The sequence below is a fragment of the Agelaius tricolor genome, unplaced genomic scaffold, assembly GCF_023055355.1.
Source record: "Agelaius tricolor isolate 1412-34295 unplaced genomic scaffold, bAgeTri1.0.p SCAF_25, whole genome shotgun sequence".
NCBI classification, from domain to species: Eukaryota; Metazoa; Chordata; class Aves; order Passeriformes; family Icteridae; genus Agelaius; species Agelaius tricolor.
Window position 1 is genome coordinate 4,057,217 of NW_027269285.1, and position 18,146 is coordinate 4,075,362.

The 18,146-nt window shown below is 68.4% G+C and overlaps 2 protein-coding genes across 10 annotated transcripts; one reads left to right on the plus strand and one right to left on the minus strand.

Moving 5' to 3' along the window:
* Nucleotides 1-22: 22 nt before the first annotated feature.
* On the minus strand, nt 23-10,451 carry ANKRD13B (ankyrin repeat domain 13B). Of its 6 annotated transcripts, none has more exons than XM_071448233.1 (15): nt 7,616-8,258; nt 4,172-4,307; nt 3,807-3,931; nt 3,693-3,738; nt 3,303-3,446; nt 3,033-3,222; nt 2,880-2,946; nt 2,700-2,781; nt 2,567-2,631; nt 2,358-2,488; nt 2,091-2,248; nt 1,862-2,014; nt 1,540-1,700; nt 1,267-1,352; nt 23-1,185 (listed from the first exon to the last, which is right to left on the minus strand). In XM_071448233.1, exons 1-15 carry the CDS (start codon nt 7,913-7,915, stop codon nt 975-977), a joined length of 2,055 nt encoding a protein of 684 aa, XP_071304334.1. In that variant the 5' UTR covers nt 7,916-8,258; the 3' UTR covers nt 23-974. The 6 variants fall into 6 exon arrangements, with proteins under 6 accessions (XP_071304334.1, XP_071304336.1, XP_071304338.1 ...); XM_071448235.1 differs by having other exon boundaries at nt 1,276-1,352; nt 7,616-8,256; XM_071448237.1 differs by having other exon boundaries at nt 1,272-1,352; nt 7,616-7,903.
* Nucleotides 9,404-18,076, plus strand: GIT1 (GIT ArfGAP 1). Of its 4 annotated transcripts, XM_071448227.1 has the most exons (22): nt 9,406-9,649; nt 12,564-12,697; nt 12,779-12,891; nt 12,977-13,082; nt 13,157-13,243; nt 13,353-13,483; nt 13,560-13,654; nt 13,735-13,777; nt 13,957-13,983; nt 14,271-14,319; nt 14,403-14,475; nt 15,090-15,187; nt 15,268-15,379; nt 15,460-15,587; nt 15,666-15,818; nt 15,901-16,128; nt 16,238-16,291; nt 16,564-16,650; nt 16,754-16,827; nt 16,913-17,095; nt 17,223-17,286; nt 17,387-18,076. In XM_071448227.1, exons 1-22 carry the CDS (start codon nt 9,598-9,600, stop codon nt 17,597-17,599), a joined length of 2,304 nt encoding a protein of 767 aa, XP_071304328.1. In that variant the 5' UTR covers nt 9,406-9,597; the 3' UTR covers nt 17,600-18,076. The 4 variants fall into 4 exon arrangements, with proteins under 4 accessions (XP_071304331.1, XP_071304330.1, XP_071304329.1 ...); XM_071448229.1 differs by lacking the exon at nt 16,238-16,291 and having other exon boundaries at nt 9,405-9,649; XM_071448228.1 differs by lacking the exon at nt 13,957-13,983 and having other exon boundaries at nt 9,405-9,649.
* The last annotated feature ends 70 nt before the right edge of the window (nt 18,077-18,146 follow it).

Consider the following 18,146-nt stretch of genomic DNA (forward strand, 5'->3'; position numbering starts at 1 on the left):
CAGAGGGAGGCCGAGACAGATGAACATTAAAGAGCATTTATTGGTGTTGGCCACGGTTGGAGCTGCTCGGGCTCCCCCGGCCCTGGCCCAGATGTTGCTGTGGGGTGCACGGGTGGGTGGAGGGAGGGGCACCAGCTATGAAAAGTCCCAGGGGAGCGAGCCCAGCCCCCCCACCCCGCAGCCCCCGGCCCCCCGTGTGCAAAGGGGGAGCAGCCGGGGCAGGGGGCCGGGGTTAGCACCATTTGACGTAAGGTTTCTCTCAGGGTCAGTGCCCGGGACGAGGGGGGTGCAGCGCTGCCAAGGGGGGGCATCCGAGCAGGGTGGAGGGGTGCGAGCAGGGCTAAGGGGGGGGGTGACACCGGGCTGCCCTCCACAGGCACCCCTTCAGCTGCCCCAGCAGTCCCCGTGCCATGGGGGGCAGCTGTGCAGCCCCGCGCTGGCTGTGGGGTGCAATAGGGCTGAGCCCCCACCCCTGCTGGCAGGCAGAGCAGCTCCCGGGTAAGTGCACTTGGTAGCGCCTGGGCAGGGGGGGAAGAGGGAGCTGGGCTGAGGCCCCTGGCTCTGGGGGCACCCCGGGACCCCACACGACTGGCAGCCCACCCATCCGGGGCAGGATGTGCCCCCCACCCTCCCTGGGGTGAGGGGCTGAGCAGCACCCCGTGGGGCGGCTGGGGGAGTAGGGGTGTCCTGGAGAAGGGGAACAGTCCGTGGGGTCCCCTCCCCGCTCCCTGCCACCCCAGGTGCAGGGTTAACACCCACCCCAACGCTGTGCTGCTGTGGGGTGCCCCCACCTCACCCCAGTATTGCCCCAGCTCTGGGGACGCTCTCCCAGGGCCAAATCCTGCTTCCCCCATTCCCCATTCGCCCTCCGCAGTTCTTGGACTGGCTCCCCCCACACCACTGCCCCCTCTGTGTCCCCAGACACGTCCCCATCCCCACGGGGGTGGGCGAGGGGGCTCAGCGGGGCTGCGGGGTCACTTTTCCGTCAGAGAGAGCTGCAGGATGCGCTGCAGATCCTCCTCCTCCTGGCGCGTCCGGCGCTCCGCTTCCTCCTGCTCCCGCGCCGACAGCGCCATGGCCAGGCGCAGCTGCTCCGCGTAGCTGGGGAACAGCGCGCCCGGCGCCCTGCCCGCCCCCGCCGCCGGGGCCACGGGGGGACGCGGGGCTGCAGTGTGCTGGGGAGTCCTGGGGGGCAGCAGGGCCTCAGGGGGGTCCCCGTGGGGAGGGCATCCCCACACCCACTCCCCCCGGGGGGGCTGGCCAGACCTTACCAACCTGTCCCCCCGCCGGCCCTCGTGAGACATGGGGTGGGTGCCCGGCTTGCTGTTGGTCAGTGCTTCCCAAATGGTCACCTGTGGCCGGGGAAAGAGGGGTGCTTGGAGGGTGGTGCCCCAAAAAACAGCTCCCACGGCATGAATTCTGACACGCCACCGTGGGATGCAGGGATGGAGAGGTGTGGGATGTGTGAGGATGGCATCGGGATGGGGTGGGCAGCAGGGTCTCTCAGCCAGGAGGAGGTGAAGGGGTGGCAGTGCCCACCTGGTCGTACTCACTGCCCGCTTCCAGCAGGCTCTGCTGGATGGCAAACTGCAGCAGGTCATCCTCATCCTCCCGCAGGGCATCCTGGTGGGTGCCCACCACGCTGTAGCCCCGCGGCACCTCAAACAGCGCCGGGTCCATCTCACACGCTCGGCATGAGGCTGTGGGGAGAGCAGAGCTGGCCTGGCTGGGCACCCGTGGGGTCTCCCTCCTACTCCACCCCGCCACTTGTGTGTCCCTTACCCTGCTGTGACCCACCAGCTGTACCCCCAGACCCAAATGCGACCCCCTCCCATCCCACCTCACCGTGTCCCCCACATACTGAGGGAGCTGGAGCTGCTGACGCTGGAGGAGTCGCTGCTGGGCGAGGGTGCCTCGCTGCTGGGGCTGTGCCGCAGGGAGCTGACTGGCTCGTCACACCCGTTGAGGTTGCCAAAGGTTATTCGGGCGTTGAGGATATGGAAGATGGGGATTTCTGCAGGAAAAGGGAGAAAACACGAGGAGGGAAGCTGGCTGTGCCAGCCAGGTCAGCAGCAGAGCCCAGTCCATACCAATCTTGACAGGGAAGCCGGGCGGGAGGCGCAGGGTGATGAAGTCCCGCAGTTTGGCGAAGAGCGCGTTGCTTATTGCCATGAGGTCGATGATGGGGGCAACCTGCTCACACAGGGACAGCGGGTGGTCCTCACACAGCCACAGCTTCGCCTTGAACCTGCCAGGGACAGGCGTTGGACTGGGGACCCCCACCTGTCCCCCCCTCAAGCTCTGCAGCAGTGGCAGTGGGGACACAGGGAGTCCCTGCCTGCTGCTCCCCCTCTCACTTCTGTGTCTTGGTGGTGAGCTCCATGGGCCGTCCCATGTCCCGGTTGCCCAGCTCGAAGTTGGGGTTGAAGTACTCCTCAGGGGTGATGGCAGTGGGGTTGGCGTGGCTCAGTGTCTGCGTGATCAGCGTCTGCATGGGGGCACAGCCCCGTGGGGTGAGAGGGGAGGTCTGACTGCAGACAGACCCCTCCACCTCTGAGACACTCACCCCATTGTTGGGCCCCACGTGCTGCTCAGCGATGCCCAGGAAGGATTGCAGTGGGGTCTTACAGCCTGTGGGAGAGGAGGGGGTGAGGGCAGAGCCGGGGGTGCCCTGCCCGCCCAGCCCGTGCTGGCTCCACCTTTGCTCTTGCCCTTGTGCTGGTCTGAGAGGTGCTCAGTCCGTGTCCGTGTGATCAGCTCCACGTTGGAAGCGCCATAGACCTGGCCGAGGAGGGGGAATGGCAGAGGTGGGCACCTCACAGCTACAATCAAGTGGGCAGCTACAACCCCCCTGGGCAGCTCAACTCCCTGCCCCTCACCTTCGCCTCATACCCATTCACCATTTCCGTCTTCTCGCTCCTCCAGCCCAGGATCCCGGATTTGTTCCTAGGATGACACGGGCACCATGAACTTGCTTGGACAGCCCGGGGTGCCAGCACCCTGGGGGTGGGCTCAGTGCCACCCCAGCGCACCTCTCGAAGGCGATGTTCTTGGTGTCGAGCTGGGTGGTGACAACAGGGGCCGTGAGCCGCCCCATCACCTGCTCCTCGGTGGGCTGCACAGCAGCCAGCAGCACCTCCTGGTCATGGCCGGCCAGGGCCAGTGTCTCCGAGTAGACCACCCGCCTGTCGTGGTCAATCTCCATCACCACCGCACTGCTGTCTGCAGGGAATGGGGTCAGCACAACCACGGTCCCCACGGTGTCACCCCCCAGGGAGGGGGACATGGCGGTGCCACCTCACCTTGTCCCCGAAAGACGAAGCTGCGGTTGCCCCGCTGCCAGGTCATGTGGTCAAAGCCCAGCAGCGTTGTGTCCACCCGCAGGTTCTGGCCACTCTTCCACACCTTGTAGGTGTCGCTGGGGCAGATCTTGGACACCAGGGGCACTGGGGAGAGATGCCAATAGCCCAGCCAGGGATGGGGACATCTGCATCCCCGAGGGGGCTGAGCAAGGTGGGGGACACACCTGGGGAACACAATGCCTTGGCAAGATGGAGGTCTGCAAGCTTGGGGTATCAGGGGGCAAGGGGGCAGGTGACCCCCAGCCTGGGGATGGGGATAGATGGTGGGGCTGGGGGACTCTGCTGGGAAATTCCCACTCCCCCCACAGCCACGCTGTGGCCCAAGCTCACCCCAGCTGGTGAACTCCCACTTCATCTCCACGTAGAAGTCCTGGGCCTGTGGAGAGCACGGCGGGGTCAGGGGCAGCCCGTGGCCGGTGCCCACAGCCCCGCTGAGGGAGGTACCTTGCGCAGCTTCTCCAGCAGCACAGGGATCCCCGCCAGGCGCTTGATGGCTCTCTGGTAGTCCCGGTAGCGCAGGACCAGCTGCACCAGCTCCAGGTCACGGGTGCTCACAGCCTCCTGCAGGACTGGGGGGCAAAGGGGCAGTGCCCAGGGCCGTGGCACAGCATGGCACAGCAGAGCTGGGCGCTGCACAGGAGCCACAGGCACAGAGCACCACATGAGCAGTGCCTTGGGGAGCTTTACCATGCCTGTGCCCATGTCCATGTCCACATCTGTGTCCATGCTCGTGCCCACGCCCATCTCCATGCCCGTGTCTGCACCAGGGCAGCTTGCAGGAGGGTGGAGGGCAGCAGCCACGCGCTCACCTGTCCATCCGCTGCGGTTCTCCTTGCCCACGTCGGCGCCATGCTTCAGCAGCACCCTGGCACACTCCAGGTGGCCCAGCGTGGTGGCCAGGTGCAGAGGAGTGCGTCCTCGGGGGTCCAGCTGCTCGATGTCGGCCTGCCAGGAAGGAACGAGGCTCTGAGATCACTGGGGTGGCCAGACCTCGCTCTCCCACAGATGTGCAGCTCCCAGACACAGAAAGCAGCCAACATTTGACAGTATCTGGGAGAGCAGCCCCACCCCTGACCTCCCTCAAGAGAGGCACCTCAAAGCCTCTCCCTGCTGCCACTGCCAGACCCATGGGGAGGGCATGGAGAGCACAGTGGTGGCTGCCAGCACCCAGCACACCTGGTCCCAGGCAGGCAGGGCTGCACCCACCAGCGGGCACCAGCAGGGGCACAGCATGGCAGCGGGGGGCACAGCACGGCAGCGGGGGCACAGATGCCCCTGGCATGGCGCACAGAGCTCTGCACATCTCAGCGCAGCTGCAAGCTCCAGAAAAGCCCCCACCTCTGGGATTTGGAGGGGGTTGTGCCCAGTTGCCAGGCAGCAGCTGCCGGCAGCCCCCCTCTCTCTGCCAGGGCCGGGCTGCGGCGGGCGCACGTGTTCCCCTGCCTGAGCCGGGGGCGGCGGCTGCGGGAGCGGAGCGGCTGCTCCGAGGATCCCCGGGGCCCTGGGGAGCCGTCGCTGGGGCTGCCGTTGTTTGTGCCAAACCCGGAGCCTGGCACCCAGCCAGCCCTGAGGAATCCCTGGTGCGCTGGCACCCCCGGCACCCACGGGCCCCGCTCCCCATGTGGGAGGCAGCGTCACACCCATGCCCAGCTGGGGACATGGCTCGGGGAAGGAGGGGACACCCTCTGTGCCCCCAGCACCCAGCTGGGGTAGAAGTGCCCAGAGAGGGGCACTCAGGTGCTGCCAGGGCAGGAGGCAGTGGGGCAGTGCCCGAACAATTGGTTTTGGGGAGGCCACCCTCAGAAGAGCAAACCTGGGGTGCAGGAGCCAAAGGTGCCAGCTGGGGTGGGCAGCCAGAGGTGTTTGGGCATGGGCAGAGGTGGAGCATGGGCTCCCTGGTGCCCAGTCTCACCTGCAGCGCATCTCTGCTTTGCTCTGGGCATGTCCTGCATTGGTGCTGCCCCCAGGGATGTTCCTGTCCCTGCCCAGGCTGTGTATTCCCATGTCCCTCATCCCCAGGGACTCACCGGGTAGGGAGACCCCCCAGTCTGCCCCCACCACGGGAGCAAAACAGCCCCCCAGTTCCCTGGGAGCCAATGTGTCGCTCCAATGCTCTCCAGGCGACTGCTGCTTTTTAATTGCACTAATGAAACTGCTCTAATTAAGGCAATCACCCCCCAGCTGGGGGCGGGGGCAGCAGGCTCAGTGGGGCTCCCCAGCTGCAGCCCTGCCCCAGCACTGGGCAGGATGAGGGTCCCCAGTTGGGGACATGGTGCTGGAGCCACCCCAGGGGACACGGTGTGACCCAGATTTGGCCAGCAAGAGCTCAGTCCTGAGCCCTGGTGTTGGGTTGGCTCCAGCTTGGGGACCACAGCACAGACCTCCAGGTGCTGCCCATCCTGGGGCCCTGGCGCCCCATGGGGACGAGGACAGGGGTGGCTTTGGGGTGGCAGCGGTGCAGTGCAGAGCCGCAGCTCAGCCACTCCTCCTGTGCCAGCCGGGCACGTGGCACAGCACGTCCCTGCACTGGGGCTGTCCCCGGGCTGGAGAACCCCAGCTCCTGCTCCTGGGTAGCATCAGGGGACATGAGCCAGCGCGGGAAGATGGTGCCAGGCACTGCTGTCCCCGTGCAGCCCTGGGTCCCTGTCACGCCTGAGGGGGCAGGCTGTGGTCAGGGGTGTCCTGGCACAACAGGCTCCATGTCACTGCCTGCCACATCCTCGTGATGTCCCTGTCAAGGGGACCCACTGACCCTTGCTCCCTTGTGGAGGCAAGTGTGGATGGGAGCCCATGGTGACAATTTGGGGGTGACAGACACAGAGCCTTTAGGAGGACATGGAGAGAATGCTCAACTGCCCCAGTGCTTCCCGACCCCAAACACCTGCACTGGGGAGGGGCAGCACATGGAGCCACTGCCCTGTGGGGTCACCAAGGCAGAGGGAGGGCAGAGCCCTGGGCACGGGGGCACCCAGCCTCCAGCATTGCAGACAGCACCAGCCCCAACCCCTTACCCGGGGGATGCTCTGGCAGGGATAAGGGCTGAGCCGTGTCCCTGGATGCCCTGGACAGAGCAGGGAGCCTGGGCTGGCCCTCACCTCCTTCCCCCAAGCCCTCAGCTGCCCCAGAGTCTGGCCTGCAGCACCCATGCCCCCCTCCCCTTGCACCCCTGGGGTGCACTCATGGCAGGCTTTGCTCTCACCCAGCAAATGCCAGCAGGGGCCAGGGCAGAATCCCCACACTTCTCAGGCTGGAAGGCTGGAGCCTCTCTGCAGGCAAGCGGGTCAGAGCCCCCCCGCAGCCCCTCCACCTCCCCACGTCTGCCGAGCCCAGCTTTGATCTCTGCCGCGCTGAGCTCCTGGGAAGGCTGACCCCAAATTAGCAGGAAAATAAAAACACTGGCCGTGGGGTGGGAGACCGGGGCGATGCTGGCGCAGCCTCCGGCTGGACCCCACAATGGAGACGGGTGTGGCGGGAGCCATCGCCTGCATCCCGGCGGGAGCTTGGCGGCACAATGACCCCCGTTCCATGCATCACCAGGGTCCATCCAGCACGGCCCTCAGTGCCTTGGGGCTTGAGGACCCGGGCCGAGGGACTGGGGATGCTCAGCACAGCTTCCCCGCAAGCCTCCCTCCAGCGCCTGCGGTTTCCTGCGTCTTCGGGGTTGGGTTTTAATTACCTGAATTGCATCGCCACGGGGGAGAGGGAGGCTGGGAACCCGCCGGGGAAGCACCCACACCCCGCTCCATCACCGGGCGGCTGGGAGGTTCCCGGGCTGAGGGACAAAGTGGGTCCTCTCACCCTGAGAAGAGCCCTTGTGAGGCTGGGGGGCTGCGCCCCGACAGCACCGGGGCCCTTGTGCCCCCCGCCCCCAGAGGGGCTCAGCCTGAGAGTGGGGAGCTGAATGCTGCACCCCCAGGGGGGTGGCAATACCCTGAGCAGCGGGGTGCGGGCCGGGGGTCTGCAGAGGCCTAGCAGGGAGCGGGGGACACGTGCGGAGGGATGCTCGGGGCTGCGTGTGCTGGAGGATGCAGGGGACCCGCGAGTGGCAGCCCCGGGGGCAGCCGGCGCACACCAGGGGTGCAGGTGGGGACACACACCACACCCCCAGAGCCCCGCCAGCGCACAGAGCGACCCCATCCTTATCACCCCCCTCATCTCCATCCTCATCCTCACCCCGGCCCCGAGCATTGCATCAGCCCGAGCGGAGCCGGGCCGGGCCGGGCCGTGCCGGGAGTGTCCCCGCGCCGCCCCACCTGCTTGGCGCTGAGCTCCCGGTCCAGGTCACGGGCGCGGTTGTGCCAGACGAGGTAATGCAGCGGGTACCTGCCCTCCGGCCCCTTCCTGCCCGAGCAAGACGCGAGCATCCTCCGTGCATGCTGGAGCGGCGCGGCGGGCGCGGCGCGGGGCGGCGCGGCGCGGGGCGGGGGGGGCGCGGGGCGGGGCGGGCCGCCACCTCCCGCCCGGTGCTTCCCCGGCCCCCCCGCACCGCCCGGCCTCATGGGACTTGTAGTTGCCCTGCCCGGCATCGCCCCCTTCTTTTTCCTCGTCTTCATCCTCCTCTTTGCTCGCCCCCCCCCGCACCGCTCAGCCCATCACCGCGGCTGTGATCCCGCGGGGAGGGCTGCAAAGGGGCACCCCTTTAGCGATCAGCATCCTCCCCAGATTCCCCCCTTTCCCAGGCTGATCTTCCCCCTCCCAGCTGACCTCCGCTCCCCCAGCGGGGCAGCGGGCTCGATCATATGGTGGGGCAGGGGTGAAGGCGGCAGGTGGGGACCAGGTGGGGCCGTGGGGGGACCCCGGTTCCCGCCCCCGCAGCACCAGGCACGGGCCCCCAGCCCCGTTTCCTTTTCCGCCTGCGTCTCTCCCGGGCGGGCGTCGCGTTTTCCGGCTGCCGCCCGAGAACAATGCAAGGCTGGGCCTCTGCGGCCGCCCCGGCCTCCGCCGGCGCCGCGCTCCCGGCCCCACTCCCCGCTGCTCCCCGCCCTCCCGTGCCGGGAACCCCCCCGGGGTTGTTCTCCGCTCAGCCGTGGCGCTGGCGGTGGTCGCTGCCCCCCGCCCCTGTCCCCGCACAGCATCCCCCATCCCCTGCCATGCCCCATGACGTCATGAGCCACCTCCTCACAGCCGCGGTGAGGTCACCTCGCCTGTCCCACGGTGCTGGGGACACCATGCGGCCCCCCTGCCCCGCTCCCGCTGGGTCTGAGCCCCGCACTGTCTGTGGGGCCCCCATGGGGTGTCCCCTCTGGTGCAAGCACTAAAGGGTCGCAGTAGGGAGCAGACCCCAAATAGTCCCCAGTCTCCTCACCCACCCCAAAATCCCCTGCTGAGCACCCTAAATAAGGGGTGTGTGGCCCGACCCCGTGTCCTGGAGGAGGGGTGTGTCCGGGAGTGGGGTGCACAGGGTCAGAGGTGGCATAGGGTAGAGGGCTGGGGCTGCCCCAGGACTGCAACTGGATCCAGAACAAGTGTCCAGGGCAGGACTGAAGCAATTTGGGGGTGCCCTGGGCTGGGACTGGGTTACACAGGACCCGGAATAGGAATGGGACCAGTGCCACCCCTCCGGGATAAACAGGACAAGGGCTGGGAGCAGGACCAGGACAGTGCTCTGGGCTGAAAAGGGGACCGGGAGTGCACCGAGGGCGGGCACTGGGGTCAGCACTGGGGGATGCCCGGGATCAGGAGCAGAGCAAGGGCAAGGCTGATGCCCAGCAGCAGATGAGGTGCCCGGGTCCGGGTCCGGGCTGTCCGGGGGACGTTTGCAGGTGCGGGTGCGGGTCGGGGGCGTTCCCGGTGGGGGTGTCGGTCTGTGCCGGTGCCCGTCCGAATTCGTGTGCGGGTCCGGGTCCGGGTCCGTGTGCGGGGTGGGGGCGTTCCCGGTTCGTGTCCCGGTGCGGGGCGGTGCCGGCGCCGGTGCGGGTTCGGGTGCGGCTGCGAGTGCGGGGCGGTGCCGGTGCCGGTGCGGGGCGGCCGCGGCAGCGCTGCCGGTGGCGGGGCGGGGGCGGTGCGGCCCCTCCTCCGCCGGGGCCGGGCCTGCGCCGCTTCCTGCGGAGCCGCCGGGCGCAGGGAGCAGCCGGCAGCCCCCGGCCCCGCCGCCCCGGGCCCCGCTGCCCCCGCCCCGCCGCCCGGCCCCCCCCCCTCCCCTTCCCCGCCGCCGCTCCCCCGGCGGGCCCGGGGGCGCCGCCGCCGCCCCACGCTGGCGCAGAGGCCCGGGCCCGGGCCCGCCTCGCCGCTGAGGATGTCCCGGAAGGCGCCGCGGGCAGAGGTGTGCGCCGACTGCAGCGCCCCAGGTAAGGGCCTCCCCGCATCGGCACCGGCACGGCCCCGCCAGCCCCCCCGCGCCTCCGGCTGCCCCCCGGAGCCTGCCCTGCGCTCCCCCCCGCGCCACCGAGAGCCCCCCGTGCGCCCCACGGCACCCCCGGCGCGTCCCCCGCACCCCCGTCAGCCCCCGCTGGACCCCGAGGTGTTCGCGCCCGGACTGCTCCCCATGACCCCTTCTGCATCTCCTTGTACGCCCCACATCGAGACCCCTTTGCGGCTGCCTGAGCGCCCCCAGAATCGCCCTGGCGATTCATTTCTGCACCCCACTCTGCACAGCCAAGGGAGCCGCACTGAGTCCCCCGCCTGCCCCCCAGGAACCCTCTGATGTGCCCCCCCAGTGAAACGCTGTGATGAAACTCATGACCCCCTTGCTGCACCCCCTTTTAGCCTCCTGGAATGCCCTCATACACTCGAGACGCAGCCCCGATACCCCCGCACGCCCTCCTCCGTGCGGCTCCAGCGCACCCCGGGTGCCCCCACGCCCCCCGGCACCACCCACGGCTTTCTCACCCCAGCGCGGGGGCTGCTGGCACAGCCTCGGGACGCGCCGCTCGGTGCCAGCAGCGCTGGTGACCCTGTAAATGACGGCATGATGGGGGACACCGTCCTGCAGCCCACAGCCAGCACCCACCCCAGCCGGATCCGGGCTTGGCGGTGCCGGTCGGGCGAGCCGGGCGGCCGCCGCGCTGCAAGCCAGAGCCGAGCCTGGGCAAGACCATTCCCATCCCCGGCGGTGCCGGTGCCCGCAGCCCCCATGCTGGGGACGCGCCCGTGGGCGTCGCGGAGGGCTTGGCCCCCCCCAAACCCTGCCCACGGTAGGGCCGGACCCCAAACCTGCCCGTAGTCAGTGCAGGTGGCCCCACGGCAATGAATGAACGGGGCTCCGAGCCGGCCCCGGAAAGCTGCCCGCGGGCCAAGGCTGTGCCGAAATTATTCCGGCCACGTGCCAATGGCCGGATCCTGCCAGGAGAGCTGTCGGCACGCGTGGGCGAAAGGCTGCCCTGCCTCCAGGCATCCCCCGTGCCGGCGGGCAAGCGGGGGGCCAGGGGTTCCCGGGGCGGTGCCGGGGCTCCCTGCTGCGGCCAGGGGAAATGGAAAACAGTTTCTTCCAATCTCTTATCGCCTGGCAGCCATGGGAGGAAATGAGTTATAAAGTCCAGAGGCCGTTTCCTAGCGCGCTGGGAGCACCCGCTGTCGCTGCCGGGGATGCGCTGCCTGGCCCTGCATGGGGAGGTGCCCGTGGGGCGCTCCGGTCCCTCTGCCCGGCCTCCCTCGGCCCCACGCAGGGATGCCGGCTGCCCCCAGCCCTGCCATCGCCGCTGCGGGGCCGACTGCTGGGGCTCCCGGTGTCAGCCCACATCCCGATGCAGGGATTGAGGTGCTGCGCGCTCCCTTGGACTCCAGGATCCCCCCAGGGTTTGGAGTGTCCCTGTGCGAGCACTCCGCGATCTGCTGCAGTGCCCGCCCGCATCCCACCACATCCCAGCGGTCCTAGGGCGGGAGGGGCTGTTGCCCCAGGGATACTCTGGATCCACCCGCCCGGGGGGGCCGCGGGCCGGCTCCCCCCGCACGGAGCGTCCTGTTCCCGGCGGTGGCCGTGGGCAGCGGGTGCGAAGGCACAGATGCCGCCGCACCGGCTGCCAAGGCGCTGCCATCTGCGTGCGCGGGGCTGCCAGGCTGGGGGGGCCGCCGCTCCCCCCGGCCACCCCACCCCGGCCCCGGGGCACTGCAGCATGGCAGGATGCCGTGCCCCCCAACGCGGGGTCCTCAGGGCTCTGGGGGGGTGCGTGTGGAGGGGTCCGGGACCCTGCAGGGAGGAAGGAAGTGGGGGAGGCTTGGCTGCCTGCCTGCCTTCCTCCCTCTGTGAGGTCGTGGGGCCGCTGTCCCCCCTCAGGGCCATCGGGCAGGCCAGTGAGGCCACCTCCCTGGGCCCTGTGTCCCCGAGCTTGGGGCTGCCCCTGCCGTGGGACAGTGTGGTGTTTGTGTAGGACCTACAGAAACAAGGGGAGGGGTGGGGCTGGGCACAGGGTAGCAGGACTCCCCCGTCGTGCCCGGCAGAGGGGACACCTGGGAGCCATTCAGCATCGTCACCCCGTGCCCGGCTGCATTTCCCGGGAGGGGGGAGGTGGCTGTGACCCAGCGGGGGTCCTCAAATCCTGTCCTCGTGCTGCTGTGAGCAGCTGCAGCTCAACGGCCACACCACGGGGCCGGATCCCTCGTTCCCAGGACCTGATTTTGGGGTGCAGGCGTGGGGAGCTGCTGCCTGGCCGGGAGCGGTGCCCCCGCGGGTGCCGGGGCTGGTGCCAGCGCGGGGCCAGCGCGGCTGCTCAAACGATCCTTTGTTCCCGGCGGGGACACAAAGGGCTCCAGTCCGGCTGGCCGGGGCCAGCGGCGGGGCTGGAGGGGCACGGCAGCGTGGGGGGGCCGTGGCACCTGCCCCGGAGCTGGGGTGTCCTGAGGGCTGGCTGCGCTGGGGTGCTGAGGCTGCAGAGCTGCTGACCACCCTACATAGGAGCCCGTGGACTGGGGGTGCCCACCCATTGTGGGGCACACTACCCCCATCCAGGACTCCCCCAAACACTCAGCCGGGGGCTCTGGGGGTGAGTGACCTCGCAGTGAGCCAGAGTGCCCCTGATGAGAGAGCGTGGTGGCATCATCCCTGCCACCAGCTGTCCTCCTGATGGTGGGGGGCCAAACCCTGCCCCCCTTTTGACTGGTGGTTGCTATGGGAAACCTGTGGGTTTCCCCTGGTGATGGGCTGAGCCCCTCTCCATCTCTCGGGAAATGGTTGCTGTGGCAACGCATCCCCCCTGCTGGATGGATGCATGAGGAGGGGACGGCATGGGGAGGGGACACCCGCTGACACCCCCATGCCACCCCCAGACCCTGGCTGGGCGTCGATCAACCGTGGAGTGCTCATCTGTGACGAGTGCTGCAGCGTGCACCGCAGCCTGGGCCGCCACATCTCCATCGTCAAGCACCTGCGCCACAGCCCCTGGCCCGCCACCCTGCTCCAGGTGGGTGCTGGGGACACTGCAATGTGGGGACACTCACACTGGGAGCCCCCGTGCCCACTGGGCCCTGCCTGTCCCCTGCAGATGGTGCACACCTTGGCGAGCAACGGGGCCAACTCCATCTGGGAGCACTCGCTGCTGGATCCAGCGCAGGTGCAGAGCGGGCGCCGGAAGGCAAACCCCCAGGACAAAGTGCAGTAAGTGCCCCCTGTGCTGTGGGGAGGGGGTCGGCTCTGGCTGGGAGCCCCCTCCTCACCCCAAAACCCACTGCCCACCCTCCAGCCCCACCAAGTCGGAGTTCATCCGTGCCAAGTACCAGATGCTGGCCTTCGTCCACAAGCTGCCCTGCCGGGATGATGATGGCGTCACTGCCAAGGACCTCAGCAAGGTGGGGTGGGCGCTCAGGGACCCCCCTGTGGCAGTGGGGACAGATCCCCCCATTACCAGCTCTCTCCTCTGCAGCAATTGCACTCGAGCGTGCGGACGGGCAACCTGGAGACCTGCCTGCGCCTGCTCTCCCTGGGTGCCCAGGCCAACTTCTTCCACCCGGTGAGCTCTGGTGGGGCTCAGGGACCCCAGAGGGGGTGTGGGGCCCAGGGGGGTCCTGGGGCCTCATGCCACATGCAGGCTGCAGGGCTGAGGCTGCCCATGCCCACAGGAGAAGGGCACCACACCACTGCACGTGGCCGCCAAGGCCGGGCAGATCCTGCAGGCAGAGCTGCTGGTGGTCTACGGTGCCGACCCTGGGGCACCCGATGTGAACGGCCGGACCCCCATTGACTATGCCAGGTGAGGGCAGGGAAGGGGGTCACCCCTGCCTGCACCCCAGCTAGGGTGGGCATCACCCCTGCCGGCCCTCCCACAGGCAGGCAGCCCAGCACGAGCTGGCGGAGCGGCTGGTGGAGTGCCAGTACGAGCTGACCGACCGGCTGGCCTTCTACCTCTGCGGCAGGAAGCCGGGTGAGTGAGGGGGTCCTGGGGTGAGGAGGGTACCCTGGAGGGAGCCCGTGGCCCCGCTCACCACCCCTCTCTCTGTGCAGACCACAAGAACGGGCACTACATCATCCCACAGATGGCCGACAGGTGAGTGCCTGGCGCCCGTGGCCCCGCTGCCCTGTCCTATGTCCCCCCCAGCGTCCCCGCTGGGCTGAGGGGGGACCCCGGTCACTGGAGCATCCCTGGGGGTGGGGGGTCGGCGTGCCCGCGTGTTTAACATCCGCCTTTATCCTGTTCTTCCCTCCGCTGCCTTCTCCGGAGCGCAGGGTGCGCCCAAAGTGCATGGCACAGAGGTATTGTCCGCTCGGCTCCGGGGGCCCACCATGCTGCTGGCATGGGCCCCCCCTGCAGCCCTGGCCGTTCGGCCCAGCCCAGCACCTGGGGGGCACTCGGGGAGGGGGGTTCCACCCACCCCCTGCCACCTCATCCCCCTGTGCCTGCCTGCCAGCCCTGCTTGGTGAAGCCCCCAATGCCTGAGGGGGGGTCCCTGTCTTGGTGGGGTGCAGCTGGGGACTGTTTTGGTGTGAACAGGCCAGGAATAACCCCCACTTTTTGTTTTCCCCCTCCCTGCACCCCCCAGCCTGGACCTCTCTGAACTGGCCAAGGCAGCCAAGAAGAAGCTGCAGGCGGTGAGTGGGGGCCAGGGCAGGGCTGGGGGATGTCCCGCCTGCCCCTCTCATCCTGCCTGACACTGTCCCCTGTACTGCTGCAGCTCAGCAACCGCCTCTTCGAGGAGCTGGCCATGGACGTGTACGACGAGGTGGACCGTCGGGAGAACGACGCGGGTGAGCGGGGGGTGCAGGGTGCAGCCCCCCGGGGCCGGGGCGGGCGCGGCGGCGCGGGGGAGGAGCAGCCGGCGGGGCCGCGGCTGAGCCCTGCGCTCCCCCCGATCTGGACGCGTCCGCCGGGACCGCAGGCCCCTCCTTCTTCATTCCTCCGGCCGGGAAGGTTTGCTCAGCGCGAGGGGCCGCCGCTGGGTGCCAGGGCTGGGGTGCTGCCGGAGGTGGGTGTCGGGATCCCCCAGGGATGGGGGCTCAGCCTGCAGTGGTGCCCCTGGTCTGGGGGGTGGCAGGGTGGGGGCAATCCCATTTCCGTGGCGGGGCGGGTGCCAACAGACATTTCAAACCATCTTCCCACCGGCTGGGGGGTGCTGAGCTGGTGCCTGAAAGGGTGAAGAGCATTTCTGGGGTCCTATTGGCGGGTTATAGGGGGACCCTAGCCCTGCTGGGTGGCTGGGGGAGGCGATTCCCGTCAGCCTGGCCAGGCTCCACTCCCAACCCCAGCAGGCTGGCCCTGCGCCCGCGCCTGCGTCCTGCCGGCTCCGGGCCCTGCAGCCTGCTTGTCCGGGGGGGTCCAGCCCCTGTGTCCCCGGGGTCTGACACCAGGTGCCTTCCTGCAGTCTGGCTGACGACGCAGAACCACAGCACGCTGGTGACAGAGCGCAGCGCCGTCCCCTTCCTCCCCGTCAACCCTGAGTACTCAGCCACGCGCAACCAGGTGAGGCCCCCTCTAGGCCACACCACCCCCCTGTGCACTCAGACCTCTGCTCACCCCCTTTTTCCCCCTGCTGCCCCCAGGGCCGGCAAAAACTGGCCAGGTTCAACGCCAGGGAGTTTGCCACTTTGCTCATCGACATCCTCGGGGAAGCCAAGCGCCGGCAGCAAGGGAAGAGCCTGCTCAGCCCCACAGGTGAGGCACGGAGGGCAGCGAGGTGGGGCTGAGTACTTCCCCCCTGCCCTGTGCTCAGCACCTCCCCTGCCCTCCCCCAGACGCCCTCGACTACTCGCTGCGGAGCCAGAGTGACCTGGACGACCAGCACGACTACGACAGCGTCGCCTCTGACGAGGACACGGACCAGGAGCTGCTGCGCAACGCCTCCCGCAACAACCGCGCCAGGGTGAGCCCGGGCCCCGGCCTGGACCCCCTCCCAGATCCCCACCTCTGGGATCCTAGCACTGAGCTCCTCTCCCTGCAGAGCATGGACTCCTCCGACCTGTCAGATGGCCCCATCACGCTGCAGGAGTACCTGGAGGTGAAGAAGGCTCTGGCAGCCTCTGAGGCCAAGGTGCAGCAGCTGATGAAGGTGAACAACAGCCTGAGCGATGAGCTGCGCCGGCTGCAGCGTGAGGTGGGTGTGGGGCCAGCAGGATTCCCCTCCTCAGCGTATCCCCCTTTCCTCGCTGATGCCTTCCCCCTTCTCCTGGCTGCAGATCCACAAGTTGCAGGCAGAGAACACGCAGATCCGGCAGCAGACTGGTCCTGCACATCCAACCCCGGCCCCCAGCGAGCGGCCAGAGCACGGGCACCCCCCGGGCACGGCCCCCCCGCACCGCCGGGACCGCCAGGCCTTCTCCATGTACGAGCCGGGCTCGGCGCTGAAACCCTTCGGGCAGCCCGTGGAGGAGCTGGTGACCCGGCTGCAGCCCTTCAGCCCCGGCGTGAGTGTGCTGGGCTGGGTGGGAGGGTTTTGGGGTGCAGCAGTCCCCCCAGCCCCACAGGGTGCTGGGTCCCGTCCCCGCGGGGCCGTAACCTTTCGTGTGTCGCCAGGAGGTGGAGGACGAGGCTCTGTACTCCATGCACATCCCGGCCAGCGTGTACCGGGTAAGGGGGCCGCAGCGGGGGCGGCTCCTGCATGGGACATGGTGGCTGTCGCCTGCCCAGGATGTGGCCTTTGGGATGTCCTGTCCCCCCGCCGCCCTGCACCCCCCTGGGTCAGGCCGAGGACCTCCCCAAGGGATGGCAGCTGCGGAATGTTCCTGCATGCAGGGTGGCGGTGTCCCCTGTGCTCGTCCTTCCCTGCACGTCACCGGGGTCGGCTCCACACCCTTCTGCACCCTGTTCAGCATGGGCTTCCCCTCTTTTCCCCCCTCCAGATCCGGAAAGGTCCATCTGCCTCCTCGGTGCCCTTCCCTCCATCCTCCCCACTGCTCTCCTGCCCGCCTGATGGTGCCCGACACATGGTGACGTATCAGGGAGGGGGAACAACCCTTGGGGTGGGGAGACTCCCAACCCTGTGTGGGGATGGGGCTGGGCAGGGCTTGACACTGCTCCTCTCCTCTCCAGAGCAAGCTGGACCGGCATGGCAGCGGCGCTGACAGTGACTACGACAACACACAGGCTGGTGAGGTTCTGATCAGGTGAGTGGTGGGGCTGGGGGCTGCACCAGGGTACATGGGGACACGGGGCTGATACTGACCCAGGGCGGTTGGTTGGTCCCTGCAGCATGGAGGGGAAGCGGTATGTGGAGCTGAGCAAGGATGAGGATTTCCCCCACGAGCTGGACCCGCTGGACGGGGAGCTGGACCCTGGCCTGCCCAGCACAGAGGATGTCATCCTCAAAACTGAGCAGGTCACCAAGAACATCCAGGAGCTGCTGCGGGCAGCACAAGAGTCCAAGCATGATAGGTAGGACTGGGGCACAGCCTCAGGGTTCTTCTGGACACCCAGAGCAGGGGTGGGGCCATGCTTTGTCAGCCTCCATGGTCGGGAGCTGCTGTCCTCCATGTTGCTCACCCTTTGTCCTTGCCCCCAGCTTCGTGCCCTGCTCAGAGAAGATCCACTCGGCTGTGACAGAGATGGCATCACTCTTCCCTAAGGTAGGAGGAGCTGTGTGTCCCTGGGATGGTTGTGGTCCCCACCAGACACTGTCAGCCCCCTGAGCATAGGATCTGACGCTGGTGCTGTGCTCTGCCACAGAAACCAGCACTGGAGACGGTGCGGAGCTCCCTGCGGCTGCTCAACGCCAGCGCCTACCGGCTGCAGAGCGAGTGCCGCAAGACTGTGCCCCCCGAGCCCGGCGCCACCGTGGACTACCAGCTCCTGACCCAGCAGGTCATCCAGTGTGCCTACGACATCGCCAAGGCCGCCAAGCAGCTGGTCACCATCACCACTCGTGAGAAGAAGCAGTGAGCGCCAGCCTGAGTCCGCCCCATATCCCCAGGCCCCTTCACTCTCCATGTCTCCCTTCCCTCCGGCAGCAGCCGGCACCTGGGGCGAGCATGGCTGCAAGTGGCCTTTTTGGGGAGCCGAGGTGCGGGGTTCCTCGTGCCCCCTGTGCCATCAAGGAGCTGGTGCTCAGCCTGCGGGGTAGGTGCCTGCATCCCCCTGTACAGCCCCCTGCCCACCCCTAACTTATCCTGTACATAGCCTCTGTAGCTGTCCGTGGCGGCGGTGGCCTTGTACCCCCACTCCCCACAAAACCCCTCTCTGGGTGGCCGGTACCCCCGAGGCCACCCACGGCATTACACTGGACTGGGGCGCCCGCGGGCCCCCCCTCCCCGGGCGTCCCGAACCCCTCCCCGGGCGTCCTGCCCCGTGCTGGGGCCGCACTCCCCACTGTAAGATGTGTCCTTGTACATTTGTATCAATAAAGGTGTGAGCATTGCACGGGCGCCCGGCCCCCGGCTCCTGCGCCCGTGGAGGGTCCGTGGCTGCGGGGGCTTCAACCCCTGCGGCG

What these genes read in the sequence shown, in the direction of transcription:
- GIT1 (XM_071448227.1), top strand. Translation starts at nt 9,598, where the DNA reads ATGTCCCGGAAGGCGCCGCGGGCAGAGGTGTGCGCCGACTGCAGCGCC. An exon ending in CCTCTGCGGCAGGAAGCCGG is followed by an intron (nt 13,655 to 13,734) that starts GTGAGTGAGGGG and finishes CTCTCTGTGCAG; the next exon opens with ACCACAAGAACGGGCACTAC. An exon ending in TGCGCCGGCTGCAGCGTGAG is followed by an intron (nt 15,819 to 15,900) that starts GTGGGTGTGGGG and finishes TCCTGGCTGCAG; the next exon opens with ATCCACAAGTTGCAGGCAGA.
- ANKRD13B (XM_071448231.1), bottom strand. Translation starts at nt 7,915, where the DNA reads ATGAAGACGAGGAAAAAGAAGGGGGCGATGCCGGGCAGGGCAACTACA. An exon ending in GAACCGCAGCGGATGGACAG is followed by an intron (nt 3,932 to 4,171) that starts GTGAGCGCGTGG and finishes TTTGCCCCCCAG; the next exon opens with TCCTGCAGGAGGCTGTGAGC. An exon ending in GCACAAGGGCAAGAGCAAAG is followed by an intron (nt 2,632 to 2,699) that starts GTGGAGCCAGCA and finishes CCTCTCCCACAG; the next exon opens with GCTGTAAGACCCCACTGCAA.